The sequence below is a fragment of the Melitaea cinxia genome, chromosome Z (assembly GCF_905220565.1).
Source record: "Melitaea cinxia chromosome Z, ilMelCinx1.1, whole genome shotgun sequence".
Lineage (NCBI taxonomy): Eukaryota > Metazoa > Arthropoda > Insecta > Lepidoptera > Nymphalidae > Melitaea > Melitaea cinxia.
Window position 1 is genome coordinate 9,282,658 of NC_059424.1, and position 19,481 is coordinate 9,302,138.

Here is a 19,481-nt window from a genome sequence, read left to right on the forward strand (position 1 = left end):
CCACAAGATTTTAGTACTATATTAATGCACGTAGTCCTATTTAATAGTAGGTCTATTACTTTTAACAAAAAGTTTCTACAATGTGTATGTTACAGGTACCAATTAGGTACAATAAGGTAGTTAATTTTAGTTTTTCTTTGAAAGAAAACTTTTCAGCTAATTAAACTTATTTCAATTTATCTACTTCAGAACATTTTCTAGAACTATTAACTTCTTTCTGTATATATGAGACAAATGTAATGTTTTGTTTACCTATTAACTGTATTAGTTAACAAGACAATAACTGAGGACTTACACCAGCATTTTTTAACGCAGATTTCACATAATTTTCTCGAGTACCTCTCGCATAATAGGCTTTGAATGTAATTATATGTTCACTGTTGATTACATCAGTACTAAATTCGTACTCTACGTTCGCCGTATCAGTCGCATTACACTTAATATCACTATCGATAGCAAATACTAGAGTAATGCTGAAATATCCAATTAAATACAAATAGAACAATTGGGTCAGCCCCATGTTTCTTTGTAGGGCTGCTCACATTATCTTCATAAATAGGTTTCGTTTAAAAAATAATAATTTAATCATTTTTAACTTTTTTTAATACCCAAGCATGTATCAAATTGAAAACAACACACACGATACGAGGACACAAATGTCAATGAAATTGATAACAAAATCGATAAATAATAATAAAGATAAAAAATTATATTCATTATACAGCACGGTCTTATATACAGGTCAGGAAACTAAGTCAATTTCAATGGTGAGAGATTAGTACGATAATGTCATAACTTTTCGTTCCATCAACGCCGCTGTACGTCACTGCTATCGCTGTGTGCAATCACGTGATGTGGTGGTGACACTTCATTGTAAAATCGGTTATATTAAATAAATATAAATAAATAAATATCTACACAATACACACACGGTCATCTTTTCCTAAAGTAAGCAACTATTAAGTTGCTTACTTTAGGTATAGGTAACAGCCGACTAGTATAGCTACATTTTTTTTCGATAAACATACTTATAAATAATACATGAATTTTTAAATAAATATATTACACTCAGATTCGGGGTGGGAATCAAACCCACAACCCTCGGAGCAGAAAGCGGGGTCACTACAAACTGCGCCAACGTGCTAGTCAGAGAGAGATTGAGAGATGTTTTTCATTGTAATTGGTTATATTGACTGACATTTCATTGTAATTGGTTATATATCAAAACATAAATGTGTGACGTGTGATAAAAAAGAGACAGAATGCTATTCTGTCTTCGTTACACAACACAACAAGCGATTATCATGACTCTAGCGGCTGTAAGCCGCTATGCCGACTGCCGAAGTACCCTACCACTGTAGTTTCCCGACTGTGACATACAGAAATAGAGACTGAAGTAAATTATGTATGGTAGGTACCGTAAAACGGGGTTAAAAGACAGGATTTCAAAGTTTATACGATAGAGCAACACGGAGGGGAGTAACCATGCACAGGCGTTCCCGTCTGTTAAGGTATAAGTCCAAATGATCCTACGCGTACCTACAATAAAACTAGGTACGGCCGCACTGATCACTAGACTAAATCTAGTTGCGCGATGGAATCAACGTCCTTCAAAAAACGCAGTTCTGTTTTTTTTTTCTGCAAAAAGAAATCTGCCACGTCAAATTTACCAAAATGGCGTTACCTTTCATATGTAAGTATTTTTAATCACATCATTACTGTATACTTCATTTTAATCTTTTGAAAGTTAAAAATTACACATGTTATCGGTCGTGTTGTTTCGGATTTGTTAACCAATACAGGCCGCTTGCACACATACAATATGTAAATTGGTCGAATGACTGATCCGATTCCATTTTCGAGAAGTTGCTGTCACCGAGCGATAGTGCTGTTACCGGTTTGTTTGTAGATAGTTATCGATAAATATGGCAAAGGCAAATGAGGAGATTGACATGTTTGAGATTCTGATTGAGGCCACGGCTGATACGGCCAAGCAACATATTTTGATTAAGGTGTAGAGTTTGTGAAGTTAGGGCTTGTAGAGTTAGGGCGTGTAGAGTTAGGGCGTGTAGAGTTAGGGCGTGTAGAGTTAGAAGCTTGGCTCTACATGAGATCTGATAACTTTTTGACAGTGCGAGCCATATGATCTCGTCTTGGCAACATTTTACATGAAAATGTTTTTGTTGGGATTTTAAATTATTCTCTTTCTATGACATAATTTTGTCATTTGCTCAAATCATTTCAATACCTCTGACTTTCAAGTGTGGAACTGGCAAGATTAATAATGGAAAAATATATTGGCACAAGCATTTCTTTCTTAATGAAAAAAAAAAAACACACAAAAATGTATTCCCACAAAAGTGTAGTATTTTGTTTTAGGTTTTTAAAATGATATAAACATTTAGTTTATTTTTGACATGATAATTATCGATGCGCTCGTTTTTTCAACATCCTCAAGGTATAATGAAAGGCACGTTTTTTTACATGCCCCCCTAGGCATAATCCATTTAAGTAATAAGAAGTTTTTTCATTTTTATTTAAAATGAATAATTTTTATTACAATACAGAAAAATACAAAAAAAAAAGTTGTATATACATTTTTTTTTCATTCATTTTCGACATCTTCAGTTTCTATATCATTTATAACCATTGCTGACAAAACGTCGAGATAAAAACTAAAATGACTGGACTAATACTTCGAGTGACGCTACTGTCACGCACCTAGCGAATCTAATACTACTAAAGGAGCAATTCTCGTATGTACATATAATCTGAATCTCGGAAAGGGCTTCAACGATTTTCATGAAATTTAGTATGCAGGTGATTTCGGGGGTGATAAATCCATCTAGCTAGGATTCATTTTTAGAAAATGTCGTTTTATTTCTGTTTGTAGGCAATGAAAAAATGGCTACAATATCATTAGAATACAAAGGTAAATTTCGCAATTGTGGAAATCGGCCGGTTGGGATCGACCGGGAAAACCAAGGTTCAAATCCAAGTCTCCAGATCGATTTTTTTTTTTCTAATTGCACTCAAAAATTTTTATTTAAATAAACAATTCATATTTTTTATTATTATGTCGGTAAAATCGGAAAATATTATTCATATTATATCAATATGTAATTCATATTTAAATATGATTTCCAAGAAAAACCGAGCTACGCTCTGTCACCCAGGTACTACTATTATGGAGCGGTTAATTTGACCATTATTAGGGTTGACGATTCTGTCCAAAAAGATTGATTTTTAAATCGATTCGAATCGTAACCTGATGATTCGATTCACAGGAAATCGAGGTCCAAAAGACCGATTTCTAAAAAATCAATTTTTTTAATGTTTTTATTTACAATGTAAATATAATTACCATGAACAGAGCCACCCATCTGGTTTTAATTTCCACTACTTCGCTTCCGTTCCCTTCGCTAAGCGAGGATTGTGTCATCCCGCTGTGGGTCGGTTGCGGAGGTGAGTTTTGGTCGGCTCTATTCCTGAATAGTTTCTGCAGCGAGGAGGGCATGGCCTTTGTTATTTGACCCAGAAGGGTGCGGCCAGGAGACATCCGTAACATAGATATTTCTATAGTTATCACTTGTAGTGATCTCAATATATATATATAAGCTCTCTTATAAACTCTAACTACGGTGCAGTTAGCATTGCGGGGCTTTAGAATATTTAAGTAATATTGGTGCAATAATTTCCGATAACTTAACAAATCGTTCCAACTGATATAAAACAGAATTCCATCTGGTACATACAGACTGAATCAGCCCCAAAGGCTTTATTTTGTGAACCTGAGCTTTCCTTAAAGAGTCAGCAGCATTTGTATTATGATTAAAATATGTAGTACTATCTTTGACAGCTATTAGTTGGTTCTTGGCTTCTTCCAGTCCATCCTTATTGTCAAATGTTTTTGATGCTACTAAGTTTAATGTGGGCAAAACAAGGCCTGTGTTTATTTTTGTTATAAATATTTGTGACAGCTTTAACGATATTCAGACTACTGTCCGTGATAAATGCTATCACTTTGTTACTTGTAATGCCCATTTTTCTGTCATATTAATAATTACTTGTGCTAAGTAGTTGACATTATGTAGTTCTGTTAGAGCAGTTACACCAAAAATTATGCTCATTAATTTATTTTCATATATACAGTGACCAGTCAAGCCTAAGTAGCTTTGACTATCATGCGAGTCGGTCAAAACATCTGCAGATCATCATCATATCGATTTAAAAAATTGATTTATTTGGTCCGACAAAATCGATTCTTCAATTAATCGATTTCAGATCGGCATGCCTACTGTTATCTTTCGATCCTGCCTGTCAATGTCGGATAAAACTAAATTTCATTTTATATTGGGACAAATTTTAAAACAACAATAATTTTGAATTTAAATCCGATTTCAAGAAATTATATTTTATGCAGTATACATTTTATCAATGGAACTTTATAACATACAGTGTATGCTTTTTGTAAATATCTGAATATAATGTCCTGTATAAACATTTTAAATTCATTAAAATGGTAGTGTTACAATGGCGATTTCAATGGAGAGGACTATACAATAGAATTAAGTAAGTTATAGTTATCTATATATGACTTAGTATTGTCTGAAGTTAATATATAATAATAATTTCATTGCTGTTAATCAATAGTTATTAATATTTTAGGGAATATATAAGATGGAAAATATCTCAAGTTTTCTTGACATTCTACACTCTCACATACAACACACATACGGATAAAAACTATATAATTGATTGTCTTTTAGAACCGATTTTTTGGTTTGTTGATAACTTTGCTGGCAATTTAGGAAAGGTATGTTAATCAAGATTTATTTGTGAATTAAAACACTGTCCGTTTTAGTCTGTTTTACAGTATAATTAACTTCCAAAAGAGTGGGTGACATTTTAGTAAACAATGAATTATGTTTGCAAATAAGTTAATTTAATGTTTTAATCTTAAATATGATTGTAAATAATTTTTTTGACAAAAAAATTAATAAAATTATACAATAGCTTATAAACAAAAAGACCTTTATAAACATTATGACTGTTAAACTGGCTGACAATTCATTGCTATTTGAAATTATCACATTGCTATACTATAAACTCAAAATAATTTTATAGCCATATTATGACAGTGTAAAAAATATTTAATAAAATTTGTTAGGGAGTAAGTATAACCACAATTTTAATTATTATAATCTTTGTTTTATTATTTATTCCATATGTACAATCGCGGCTAGTGACATCAAGTGACAACTCTAATATTATTTATAAAAACATATATTACATTACATGGTCAATGAACTTCATACATCTTAATTTCCTCGAAGTTGTGAGTTAAACCACTTTATCCTCTCGAAGTCGTGAGACAATCTTATTTATTTACAAAGCATTCCTCGATAACCTAAACATTCATAATGTTTTGCTACACCCGAAACTGTCATGAAAACATCTGCCACCATTCTCTCTGTACACAAATATTTGAAACGAATAACACCTTTTTTGCACATCTTGAATAATTTGGTATTGGCCCCAGAGGTCTCTCTCCAGACCCCCAACTAATTCCACCCAGGCCTCCTTGGTTCAGTATATGGCCTGCTGCAGGATCTTCCTTTTTTCAATGTAGATCCTGCGCAGTCTGTCGTCCATGTCTATATCCTGGACGTTGTCTCTGCCTGCTCCAAGTATATTGGCTCCTGGCTTCGTTGCAGGCAGCTCGGAGACTGGCTATCTCGGCCGACCACCATTAGAGCGCCCGCCGCAGGAATAATTATATAAATCTTACATCAATATGTTTTGTTTTTGAATGATAATTTCTAGTCTGAGCCAGTTTTATGGCTCCTTGGTTATTATAATAGTCTCACAACCTCTAATTCGAACCCCAAGATTCTCAACACGTCCTGTAAATATATGGCTTCTTTTGTGGCCTTAGAATTAGTCATGTATTTTGCGTTGGTGCTAGAAAAATTGACATTTCTCTGCTTACGGTCCTCCCAATATATATACTAGATGAACTTGCTAACTTCGTACTGCCATATTTTTTTTCTTAAATATAATAATTACATATATATAAAATATAGCCTCTCTTTCAAGTTTGATCAAAAAGCACACAGTTTGTTTCATATCAATCGGTCCATAAAATAATTCTTTAAATAGGCATATCTTTTTTATGAAATGATTGACAAAACAAACACTAAATTTTAAACTAAGCTTGCCACAACATTTTAGTAAAAACCACATCTAAATTGGATAAGCTGTTTCTGAGATTAGCGTGGACAAACACACAGACAAAGAGACAAAAATTCTAACAATCATTGTTTTGAGTACTATTTGCGTTGAAGAAAAGAGATTAAAAAGAAAATTTTAAAAAATACCTCACGTAATTTATGGACGCCCCCTAATTAGAATTGCTGAACATCATAATTAGTGTTAAGAGCCATTTCACAAAAATCGGTAACAATCCGCGAAATTGTAATATTTTGACGTCGTTAATCTCAGTGTTGGATGCAATAATGTAATTTATATTCTTGAAATATAATAGAGCAACCTTTGTTGTAGTCCATAGTCAGATCAGAATTTTGATTTATATTATGTGTATAAAATTATTAACCTTTTCATCAGCCTCCTCCCTGGGTAAACGGTCGCAATGTATACTTTGAAGTCCTACTTTTCAATAACCTCTACGTTGAAACCATTTTAAAAAAATATCATAATATGTGGAATATAATTTTGTTGTCCACTATCATAGATTTTTATTCCATTTGTATCTCTATTAAACGATAAAAAAAATTTAAAGTTACGAATATTTTCCAAATAAGTACAATTTTAAAAGCGATATTTCTCTTAGAAAACTAAGAAATTTTAACGAACTATCTTCATCAAAGTAAACTTACATCATTAAGGAATACAAAAAAAATAATTAAAAGATGTAATTATTTTTAATACATTTTATATTAAATAATAAAAAGATAGTATATATTGCCACGCATCAAGCCCGGTAAATCAGTCGAGCGCTAGCGCTCTTAGAGGTAAGGTCCACGCCAAATTCTGCGCACCCGTCTCTTTCGCTCACACGCGCCAAGCGCCTGTTGTTATAGCGGATAAAACGCATTTGATACTTTCATAATAAAATATAAATAAAATAAACATATTACGAAAATGACTGTAAAATAATATAATGATAATTTCTGTAAACAAATGTATAATTTAATTTTCTTTTCTCACACTATCAATACAAATAGGCATTTCAATCTGTTTGTCTTGTTATTTGTTAATTAATATGTTTGTCGGTGTCGATGTCATTAAATGCTTTTTTATTCATATCGTAAATATTAGATTCATTCGTAAACTGAAAAAACTAAATCAATTTAAAAAAATTGTTTCATAAAATTGATTTTTTTAATTTTATTTTAAATTTATTGACTGTTGTTATATAACATACTTGAAATTTTTAACAAATTAATTATGTAAAAAACATTTTATACCATAGTTATAATTTTTATTATACATCAGAAAATGATCACGATGGTCTTTTGGTTGTCACACTATACGTACTAGCACAAAGATCGCGCGGCTCGCACGACTCGCGCGATGCGACCAAATTTACCTAAACTTGCAGAGCGTAAAATTGTGAAATGGCTCTTAAATAGACTAACGTCCGGTCTCCGAAAGGCTGATACCTTAGAAATTAACAAATCATCTGTTAAATCTCTTGTGAAGTATCAAATGAGTTGTTAAAATCTTGGTAAAACTACTTAATTTGATTATCCTGTCAGTTGTTATAGTTGTCAAATTTGACTCTGGAAGCGTATGTTAACCGCCATTTTGGCTTTCTGAAACGCGAATTAATCTTGATCAATCGTCTGTCAAAAACTCGGTCAACTAATCAGTGTATATCGGCGAATTAACTTAAAGAAAACAATTCTTTTCTACGTGAAACTACATTTTGTTTCTTTAAAAGTATGTAAAACATATTTATAACCAAGTATTATATATGTAATATATGTTTTTTCTTATAAAAGTCTATATTTTGGTCTTATTAAACTAAAACGTTTTTTTTTTCTCGATTTTAGGTTACACAGATATCTATTATTATCACCAAGAAGATACTAGTCAAAGTTCAATAATAAATGAAAACACTTCTGTGCGATCTTCTCTATTATTAACACATTTTAATTGTTAAGTTAATTTGTTTCATTTTCATTTCAGTCATATATATATATATATACAATATCGTAATATACATTTATAGGAACTTTAAAAAAAAAACTTATAATTACCTAATAACCAGAATTTAAGACAAGCTATTATAATTATGATTACTTTATCATATTTTCATAATACTATTTTCAAACTACTTCTGTTTATTTTTTTAATCCAATAACTATTTTTTTTAAATCAGTCTATATTCTAATAATTTAATTTTTCTTCTAAAGATGCATTCTTCATCTTATTTTCATAATATTGTTTTTTTTTTTAAATAATAAATATTAATAAATAAATATCTTATAACGTACACACACGGTCGTCTGTTCCTGTGGTAAGCAACTTAATGCTTGTTACATGTAACAGCCGACTGTTATAACTATTTTTTTTTGGTCATAATTTAAATCAATTATGGTCGAATTTCGACCACCGGGCGATTACTAATTTTATTGATTACGTAAAACTTAAGATGGAGTTAAATGATGCACAGACGCAATCAGTAAACGTTGTAGTAATAGTACTAGTTGCGAATTTGTGATTTACGTCAAAACGTCGACAATCGTTGAATCGTACATTGATGAGGCGATGCAAGATAGGTAATTCCTGTTTAAAGGAACAGAAATTCGGACTACTACTGACGTTTTGCTAGCGTTCATAGATTAAATTGCGCCTTTAAAATAGCTTTAAATTTTTGTTGACTTCCAATTATAAATGTTATTGTTTACTAATAACCAAGTGATCTATTCGTATTAAAAATGGCCTAATTAATACAATCAAAAGGTAAGAGAGAGTAAATTAAAAGAACCTTGAGATTTTTGATACTGTGTTCGCCGTTTGTTACGTAGAATTCTGAACACAATCAATAAAGGTTAATTGTCTTGTCCTAAAAACATATTTAGAGGAGAAGTTAAGATTTCCGGTTTATTTAATTCTATGTCTGTAACCCTGTTTAAAGATGCAACTATTTTCATGGCATCATGTTTAAATAATAATATTAATAATAAGAGTTCGTACGATTATGACTCGCCATCGAGTGCACCTCCCAAAGTCGTCAGTTATGAGACTGTACATTCCACAGAAGCGTGGTGGTCGAAGCATGTTAAGCGCTAAGAACATGCGTAACCGCGAGGTATGCAGCCTCAGAGTCTTCTTTGGAACGAGACGAGGCAGCGCTCTGCAAATATGCGCTATGTTATGTTGTAGTGTGTGACAAAAGTCTGAACCTCTTATCCTTGACTAAAGAGGAATAGCAGAAGTCGGGAGACCGTATGAATGGAGAAAGTGCTGCACGGACGGTTTTATAAGGCGCTTCACGCGCCTCACGTGGGTAGTAAGGTTTCCGTGCAATGGCTGCGATTCGTAGACCTCTTTTTGTATTGTATTGTATTGTAGTGGGCTCGGTTTTCCGCATTTAGACACAGAGGTGGTCCGTTGTGCGTGAAAAGAGGGCTGACTAATTCAGCCAGCCCAGCTCCTTCCAGAAGCTCAGAAGCCTCCTGGGGCGTTCACAGGCTTCTCGGAGCGTCCTTATTCCCTTAAGGATGGTAGCCCGGTGTGCGGCCACTCCCTCGCATTCCAGGATTACGTGGGCGGCTGTTTCTTCAGCAGCCAGACAGCCCCTGCAAAGAGGGCTGTCTGTTGCATTCATGATGAATAGTTGGTGATTAAGTGCCATATGGCCGGTAATCGTGCCTACAACTATTCGGATGTCTAAACGGTTAAGACTGAGCAGTCGGCACGCTAGTTGCGGTGATACTTCTGTGAGTATCAATTTAGACTGCCTACAGCCGGTTTGGTTTGCCCAAAGGGCATTGTGATTTGCACGTGTACGTTGCCTTACCCACGAGCGCAGTTGTCCAAAAGGTAGCGGCATTAGGATAGTTGGGCCGGCAACCTTTGTATTGGACCCCCGTCTTGCAAGCTCGTCGGCAGCGTCGTTACCGTGTGATCCACTATGTCCTTTTATCCACTGTAGTATTACCTCATTATGTGAGGCTAACACTTCCAGGGTTTGATGACATTCGTATATAAGACTAGAGTTGATCGAGTTGCTCTCTAGTGCTTTAAGTACAGCCATGCTGTCCGACAGAATACGGATTTTGCAACCCCTAATGCCTTTTGACAGGACGGCGGTGGCTGCATGGGTTATCGCAACACATTCACATTGAAAGATGGAACTGTGTTGGCCCAGCGTTAGTGATAAATTGATATTAAGGTCTTGTGAGTACACTCCAGCACCGGTACCAGACCCCATTTTGGAGCCGTCCGTGTAGATGCGGACCTCACGTATGCCAGACTGGTCTCTTACAGCCTCAAATGGTTGTATATGGTATTTCCTTTCAAAAATATGTTGTTTGGGAATCCTATCACATGGAGCGGCAAGCAGTGGCTCATAGCTCACAAGGTTGCTCCAAAGTTTGTTGTGTGGACCCTCCTGGTTGCACCACAGGCCCAAGTGTTTCAGCCTGATAGCTGACATAGCCGCCTCCTGTTGTATAAACAGATCAAGCGGTGCCAGGTCAAGCATAACCTCAAGAGCTGCTGTGGGAGCGGTACGCATGCAACCAGTGATTGCAGAGCACGCTATTCTCTGAAACCGCTGGAGCTTATTTTTAACGGTTATAAGTTCTGTTCTCTGCCACCAGATTACCGCACCGTAGGTAATAATAGGCCTGACAATGGTTTTGTAAAGCCATAGAGTAATTTTAGGTGATATGCCCCAGCTTTTGCCGAGGAGCCGTTTGCATTGGCAGAGGATTATGCTGGCTTTGTTGATTTTTGAGTCTAAATGCCTGTTCCAAAGAAGTTTACTATCCAGGATTACTCCAAGATATTTGACCTCCTTGGTTAGGGCAAGACTGGTGCCAAATAATTTAGGGAGTTTGAGGTTCCCTAAATTCCGTTTATTAGTGAACATCACAAGTTCCGTCTTTGCGGGGTTCACTGTTAGTTCGTGGTCTGCACACCACTGTTCAACGACTTTTAGTGCGGCCCTCATTTGGTCGCAGACTGTCCTCTCAGATGGTCCACTGACGAGTACAGTTAAGTCGTCTGCATAGCCAACTGTGAGAAATCTGCGGTCATTGAGCAAGGTGATCAGTTCGTCGATCACTATGTTCCACAGAAGCGGGGAAAGGACCCCCCCCTGCGGACACCCCCTCGCTACAACGCCTCTGGTTGTTTCATTCACAGTGAATTGGATGGCCCTGTACCTGAGCATGCCGTCAATCCACCCGGCAATTGTGTTATTGACTCCACGCTTAGTCAGGGCCCGGCTTATGCTGGTAAACTTAGTTTTATCAAAGGCCCCTTCAATATCGATAAAGGCGCCTAGAGTTGATATTTTGTGGTGGAGATTGCCCTCTATATAGGATATAACCTTATGTAGGGCAGAATCCGTTGATTTGCCCATTGAGTAGGCGTGCTGGTTGGGATTCAGAGGTTGCTCAACCAAAGTTGTGCTCCTCAGCTCCCGATCTATTAGCCTTTCCAGAACTTTCAATAGAAAGGAGGTAAGGCTAATAGGTCTGAATGATTTGGGTTGCGAGTAGTCTCCTTTGCCGGGTTTGGGTATGAAGACTACCTTAACCTCCCTCCGTAACTTTGGAGTGTAGCAGTATGCTAAGCAACTCCTATATATAGAGACGAGGTGGTCGATTAGCTTCCTATCACTCCATCTTAGCAGGCCTGGAAATACCTTATCCAGCCCTGCCGACTTATATGGAAGGAAACTGTTGATGGCCCAGATTACTTTGTCATGTGTGACAATTTTCTTGGCGGTGATCCAGTCCACCATTACAGGTGTCTTCTTTGGCTCTTCCTCCCATGCCACATTACTTTCGATTTGGCATCCTGGGAAGTGTGTAGTGATTAACAGTTCTGAGGTTTCCAGATCCGTTTTGGTATATGTTCCATCCGGTTTCTTCAGGCATCCCAGGTTGTGCACTGGTTCGCTGCACACTATATTCTTAACTCTGTTCGCCTGATTGTTCGTTTCAATATTGGTACAAAAGCGCCTCCAGCACTCCCTCTTCCTCGTTCTGATGCGCCTTTTGTAGTGATATTGGGCTTGCTTGTAGGCGTCCCAATGGTGTTCGAGACGAGTATTCTTTGCTCTGTTGAACAACTTCCTCACCCTGCGTCGTAGCTTCTCGAGCTCCGGTCCCCACCAGTGCCCCCTACGAAACTGTCGCGCACTGGGCGATGAAAGTGGGCATGTTTGTTCGAAGCTGGTGATTAGGCAGTCGGTTATCAGGTTGATATGGTTATCTATGTCTTCCGTGCCTTCATGGTTATCGGGTAGTACGACGCCTTTGAGTTTCTCCATTGTCAGAAGCTCATACCTGCCGCGGTCCATCTTCCGAGGGTTACGGCGGGGTTTAGGTGACGTCAGCGTGATTTCCAGGTTATATTTGATCCACCGGTGATCGGAGCACGACACGTCGTCAGACACATGCCAATCTGAAATATATTCGGACACATGCTCTGTCGCCAGAGTTAGATCAATGATGGTTTGGGATCTCGAAGTTACAAAAGTTGGTTCAGATCCTTTATTTATAATGTTAAGGTTAGTTGCGATTAAAAAAGAAACAAAGTCCTCACCTCGCTGGTTGTTGTCCTTGCTGCCCCATAGCGCATGGTGCGCATTGGAGTCAGCGGATATGATGAGCTCCAGACCCTGGCGCTCGCAGTGCTCAGCAAGCGCGGCTAGCTCTGGGGTGGGGATTTCAGCATCACCCGGCAGGTAGGCAGATGCTATCACCACATCAGGTAAGCCTGAAGAGGGTTCTTTTTGGAGCCTGACGGTTGTAAGATCTCTGCTACAGAACTCGGTTATTAAGGTGATGTTCACGTCCTTGTGTGCGTAGATACAAGTGCGTGGGTGGTGTACGTTGTTATTTAGAAGTAACTTACCTCCAATGTTGCTTAGACCGCAGATCCTCCCCTTCCTGATCCACGGCTCTTGGATCAGGGCCACGGTCTTCGTTTTGCCCTCCAGCAATCTGCGTAAGTTGGCCGTCGCAGTCTGGCTATGCTGGAGGTTAGCTTGGGTAATTGTTAGTAGGCATTTAGGAGGAGCTGGCACCGCCATCATCGCTGGATTCCAGGATGGCGTCGTCAGGATCCCCTGGCTCGTCCTTGGAGAGATCACCCAGGTCTATTTGGGGACCCTCCTCGGACGAGCCGGTGTCGACGACAGGCTCCTTACTGGAGCCCGGCTGTCCCTCCACCATTTTGTTGTCTGCACTGCCTGGGTCACTAAGGACCTTCTCGTCCGCTCCGAGATTCGGCAGTGCGGTAGTGCGGTCGTCGTGGAAGCGAGCGTAGATGTTACCAAACTTGTAGTAAACTCTACGCTCGCTTCCCCTCAGCTTTTCCGCGTCATCCTCTGGGATGCCAAGGAGGAGATACATGGATGTCTTCTCCTCCGTTGGCACCGCATTGTAGAGCGCCCAGTTGGAGACGCGGAACTGCGGGTTCTGGCACATGATCCGCAGGCGGATCTTATCCAGAGTATCCTCCGGGTCCACCTGCGGGATCAAGAGCCCCACTTTGACACGCCGCGGGATTTCAGACTGCCTTTTGACAACCAGCCTGGTTCCCGCGCGTGGTGATGTGATCCTCCCTATGGAGCGACGAAGCCACTGAAGGGCAAAATCGTCCCTGCACCACATCTTAAGGGTGCCCTCACTATGGAAGGCTTTCCCCCTAAACTGCGGTGCAGCAACGGGTGTTGCGGAAGTGCTGGGCGAGAATATTTCCTCGTCCATCACCCCCTGCAACCGCCTCTCAATGGCCTCAGCCTGCTCCTTCGAGAGGTCATGGTAAGGCTCCATCATGATCGCGACACAGTAGTCATTAGACTTTAACGCGTCCGCGTATCTGATGGAGTCGGTGGTGTGGGTAGGTTTACGACGTTTGCCACTACCCTGAGGTGTAAGGGAGTCATCCGGTCGGTCCCGCTTCGCGGGTTTTGGCCGACTCGGATGCTCCCCGTGGCTAACCTTCGTCGTATTTTTGTTGCGGCGTCTGGCTCGCTTGGTTCTGGAGGCGCTGGCAGCAGCAGTTGCCACAACTTCAGAGGGTGCCCCCACAGGTGCAGCTGGCCCGGCTATGCCAGGGACCAGCGCAACACTGACAGGGGCAGCGTGGGTCCTTTCGGTCCCTTCGGCAGCTTCAAGCGGCCTACTCCCGTCGTCAGTCGGGCGTCGCGCTCGCCGCGCCTCCGCACGGACTACAGCCCGCTTCCCCTTGCGAGGCGACACCTGGTCATGTTTTTTGACCTCTCTCCTCTTAACGGCCACCAGGTTCCAACAAGATTCTTCCTGCCAGGGTTGGGTGGCTGTCGGCATTGCTGCCTTCAGAGAAGTGAGGTCCATGGTACTAGTACCCGCTTCACTACTCAGGTGCTGCACCTGAGGTGCAGCCGGTAATTGGGTTGGCGCAACACTCAGGTTGTGAGCCCGAGGTGCAGCCGGTTTATCAGTTGGCGCAACACTCAGGTTAGAAACCTGAGGTGCAGCCGGTTGGTTGGTGGTAGGCGCTCCAGCAGGGTTGTTCGCCCCCGGTGCGGCCTTGGTATTAGATTTTTTAGTTTTATTTTTATTAGCCATAATAGTGGTAGAAAAATTTCATCCTGAGAGTGCTTCCACCCTCCTTCGAGCCCTCAAGTGGGGACGCTGTCAGCGCCAGAAGTCACCTCAGGATATAGAGCCCCACCCCGCCAGGAAGCAGGCCGAGCTGGGCGAGATGATTTTCACCGTCCCACCCGTCGTCCACCCCCAACGGGACAGAGCTCTCGCCTGACGGCCCTCTGACGGGACGTCGCAGCCGATTGACCGGAGGTGGCTAGCCTCCGGCCTCCCGTGTCAGGAGAAATCCAGACCAAAGTGGAGTGTTGCCTAGGAGACGTACAACAGCCGACGCTCTTTCGGCTCAGCCACCAGGATTCCTTCATCCCCCCTTACGGGTCCCCGCGCACGGCACAAACACGCAGGTGGTCAATTAAGGCCAACCTTCGCTTACTGTTGCGAGGGAAGGTCCGCAGGAACTTGACCACACCATCCCTGCAGAAGTGTTATGTTTGAACCTTGTTGTGGGTGTCTATTGTGTGTAGAAAGTGTGTAGGTGCATGTTTAGTATGTACGCTCTTGCGCGTGTGGGGGCCTGAGGGAGTGTATCTGTGTAGTATGAATGTGGTGTTCTAGGTGAGTATGCTATGTGTGTGTGTGTGTTACGGGAGTGCCCGCGCCAGCACTGCCCACGGTTGCTTGCGCAGGCACTCTCGGTTTGTTATTCATTTAGCACCACCCAGGGGGCACGTGTAGGGGCAAGTGGTTAGGTAGTACCTACGGACGCGAATAACTTTACCCCTAATTCCCCCTAATTCGTAGACCTCTTTAGAGAAACTACGATGCAATACAAGATCGGGTGGTTAAGACAAACAACTACCGAAAGCACACCCTGAAGGATGGCACTCCTGACTTCTGTCGAGCCTGTCGTCATCCTGCTGATTCACTCAGGCAATTACTTTTGGGGTTGTTCCGCGCTTGCTAACATGAAGTACTTGCACAACCATAATCAATTTGGCCAAGATTCTCCACCAAAAGCTTACTCTTATGTATGGACTTCTGGAACAGAGGATACCATATTCTCAGTACTCATTGGTACCAGTACTCGAATGTTATGGAGTCAGGCTCTACTAGGATCTGCCTATCGCCACGGAAAGGACGATACTGGCTATCAAGCCTGATAACGTAGTGATGGACAGGGCACAGTTGAGGGAATTTTTAGTGGACCATCACTATTTCATATGACGAGAACCTCGTGAAAGCCGAAACTGAGAAAAACTTATATATAAACTATATATCTGGATTGATTGGCGCACGAGATTTTCGACATGTGGGATGTGAGGTCCGCTGAAATCATCCCTGTTGTAATATCTGCCAACGGTTAGATCACGTTTAGCTTCACTTACCATCTGAGGTACTGAGATCCGCGATGGTTCGTTCGCAGCCAGGATGCAGGGGGTATTATTTAACTCAGCTTTGTCTGCTGATTTTACCGTAATCCTCCACCCGCTTATATTTATTTATGTAAGTATGTAAATTTATATGTATATATCGGGATGAGTGACATTGAGATACTAATAATACTGTTTATTTATTCCAGAACAGACATTCCATACAGTAAAATACTGAACTACTAATTGAACTTAGAATATTACAACATTAAAAATTAAAAATTAAAACAAAAATTGTTTTTGTCACCTACATAATTATAGTGTCAAACGGACTAAAATAAGACAATGTAAAGTATCTACTCGTAAATTGAAAATAATTTCTTTGTTTAATAGTTATATATGATAAATATTTATGTTTTTTTAATTGTTGCAGGTTTTTGTATTCTGTGTAACAGTTTTAACAACAGCTGTAGTAGCTATAGCTTACTGGGTAGGGTTACCGTATTGGTGGCAGAAAAATCAATACATAACGATATTTTTGGTTGTGTTTGGTAACTGGTTATTGCTCAATATTGTTTTTCATTACTACATGGGTGTCTCGACTCCTCCTGGTTATCCACCACACGTAAGATATTACTTTAATGTCTTAAAAATAATTTAAAAAAAAAATAAAAAAAAGTGATGATAGATTTTTTTATTATTTTTCAGGGATCGATGATATCAGAAGCCGCTAGTATTTGTAAGAAATGTATTTCACCAAAACCTCCCCGGACACATCACTGTTCAGTTTGCGATAGATGCGTACTCGCTATGGACCATCACTGCCCATGGCTTAACAATTGTGTGGGATATTTCAATGTTCGCTACTTTTATCTCTATATGGCTTACATGGTAGCGGGAGTGGCTTTTGTCATTATAGCTGGATTGGACTTGGGTTATCAAGTTCTCTGGGTAAACGATACAGGTTAGTTGGATTGCATTTATTCTTTTATGTTATATTAGCTGACTGCGCAAACGTTGTTTTGCCATAAATGTTATTAACCCCCTTAATCCCACCCCCCCTTATAAATTAGCGGTAAGAAAAATAGATGTTGGCCGGTTCTCAGACCTCCCCTATATGAACACAAAATTTCATAAAAATCGATCTAACCGTTTCCGGAGGAGTATTGTAACTGACATTGTGGTACGAGAATTTTATATATAAGATTAGATATAATAATTAAATAATTAATTTCGTATTGATGTAATTTAATTTTTAGGTGGACTAACACAGGAAAATTATCCAGATCTGATTGGGCATCCCGTTCGTATGAACCAAAGTGGTGTTCTGGTGCCGGTACAAGTAATTGCCGAGTACGATTCGGAAAATTCGCCCCGAGAACACGATCTTCCCATACCAATAATAACTGAGGCCCAAAGAATTACCGCGCATCCATGGAAAAGAAAAGCAGTTGTTTTCATGGCAGTAACCTGTGTTTCAGTCCTGTTCGCTCTTGGCGCATTGATTATAATGCACGGAAAAAATATTAGCAGAGGCGAAACGAGCGTCGAAGCTCACATTAATGCGTCGCTGAGAAAACAGGATAAAAACCGGTTTAGGAATCCGTACAATTTTGGCAAAAAGAAAAATTGGAAATTGTTTTTAGGTTTGACACAGGGTAGGACATTTTTAAGGCATGTCCTTTTTCCATCGACACACCCACCGTCTGGTAATGGATTGACATGGCACACAATACATAATGCGGTTGAAGATTGGCCTTAAATAGGAGTTAGTGTTCAGGGCTCGCCCATAAAATATGTTTGCAAATCAGGGGAAGTGGGACGCGTTGTTTAGCTTGATGAGATATGACAAGGGGGGTGGGGGTCTAAGGTAACGTGGTGTATGCAAAAAATATAAAAATAAATTTTTATATTTTTTCAAAATTTGACAGTACTTAAATTTTTTCCTGACGATAAAATGTCATGTATAGCGGAAGGAAAACTAGCTTATGTGACGATATTTGTTATGGGGGGGGGGGCGCTAAAAGTGTGGCTTCGCGTGACAAAGAGGGTGGGACGGTGCCAAAACGGTTCCGCGTGACTTATTTTATGTACTGCCCTTAAATGCAAGATTATCATGATGTAGTTGATGTGTTAAAGGTGTGGATGTATTTGAACTCCACCTTTAGCCTGTAATATCTCACTGCTGTGTGGCTACGGCACTAAAGAATTTAGCCACCCCCTCTCTTCCCGTGGGTGTCGTAAGAGGCGACTAAGGGATAACAAGTTTCCACAACCACCTTGGAACTTAAGAAGCCGACTGATGGCGGGATAACCATCCAACTGCTGGCTTTGAAATACACAGGCCGAAGACGGGCAGCAGCGTCTTCGGTGCGACAAAGCCAGTACTGCGGTCACCAACCCGCCTGCCCAGCGTGGTGACTATGGGCAAAACAAATGAGTTCACGTTATTTTTGGCGTAAACTTGCGGAGGCCTATGTCCAGCAGTGGACTGTATAGGCTGTAATAATGAAAAAAAAAAAAATCTCACTGCTGGGCATAGGCCTCTTTCCCTATGTAAGAGAAGAATCAGAGCTTAATCCACGACGCTGCTCCAATGCGGGTAGGAGGATAGTTATTGTATGTATAGCCGTAAAATTATTTAAGGTTACATACACACTACATACATACTAGCTGTGCCCGCGATCTCGTCCGCGTAGCATATAACAAAAAAGCTATTGTTCAGTTCCCAGAACTATAAAATAAATAAATTTCTAAATAAACCAGTGAAAGTCCCGTCAAAATCTTTCCAGCTGTTTCAGAGATTAGCCGGAACAAACAGACAGACAGACAGACAAAAATTGTGAAGAATTTTATGTTGGTATACCCTGCTGAAAGTCCAAATAAAAAACGATGATTGTATGGGAAGTTATTGTAAACTATTGTGTGTTTGAAATGGGGACTTCAAAATTCTTTCTATTTGGAATCCAGATAGCCAAGATAAAACAGATAAAAATTGTATGAACATTTTGGAAATACCTGTTTCAAACACACAATAGTTTACAATAACTTCTCATACAATCATCGTTTTTTATTTGGAACTTTCAGAAGGGTACTAAATGCATATGGATGTCTATAAGGTATGTATCGTGTATACATCCATATGCATTTAGTATAAAGTGTTTTAAGTTAAAAATATTACAAATAGACACTCCAATTTTATTTATTCGTATAGATATATATTTTTTAATTTATAAATACTTGTCAAACAAAAAAAGAATATGTAAAAATCTGACTTGAATTATAATTGACTAACGTATGAAACATG

General features: G+C 39.5%; 2 protein-coding genes across 2 annotated transcripts in view; one reads left to right on the top strand and one right to left on the bottom strand.

Moving 5' to 3' along the window:
- LOC123668350 (membrane-bound transcription factor site-1 protease) overlaps positions 1-520 on the bottom strand; it is a 29,335-nt gene extending 28,815 nt beyond the window's left edge. Inside the window, exon 1 of the mRNA XM_045602089.1 lies at positions 296-520. Within this exon, the coding sequence (XP_045458045.1) occupies positions 296-520 (225 nt within the window). The remainder of the gene's footprint in view (positions 1-295) is intronic.
- A 3,782-nt stretch (positions 521-4,302) lies between these two features.
- Positions 4,303-17,936, top strand: LOC123668692 (palmitoyltransferase ZDHHC16). The gene is made up of 5 exons (XM_045602394.1): positions 4,303-4,572; positions 4,669-4,816; positions 16,608-16,799; positions 16,883-17,138; positions 17,434-17,936. Exons 1-5 carry the CDS (start codon positions 4,520-4,522, stop codon positions 17,934-17,936), a joined length of 1,152 nt encoding a protein of 383 aa, XP_045458350.1. The 5' UTR covers positions 4,303-4,519.
- Positions 17,937-19,481: the final 1,545 nt, after the last annotated feature.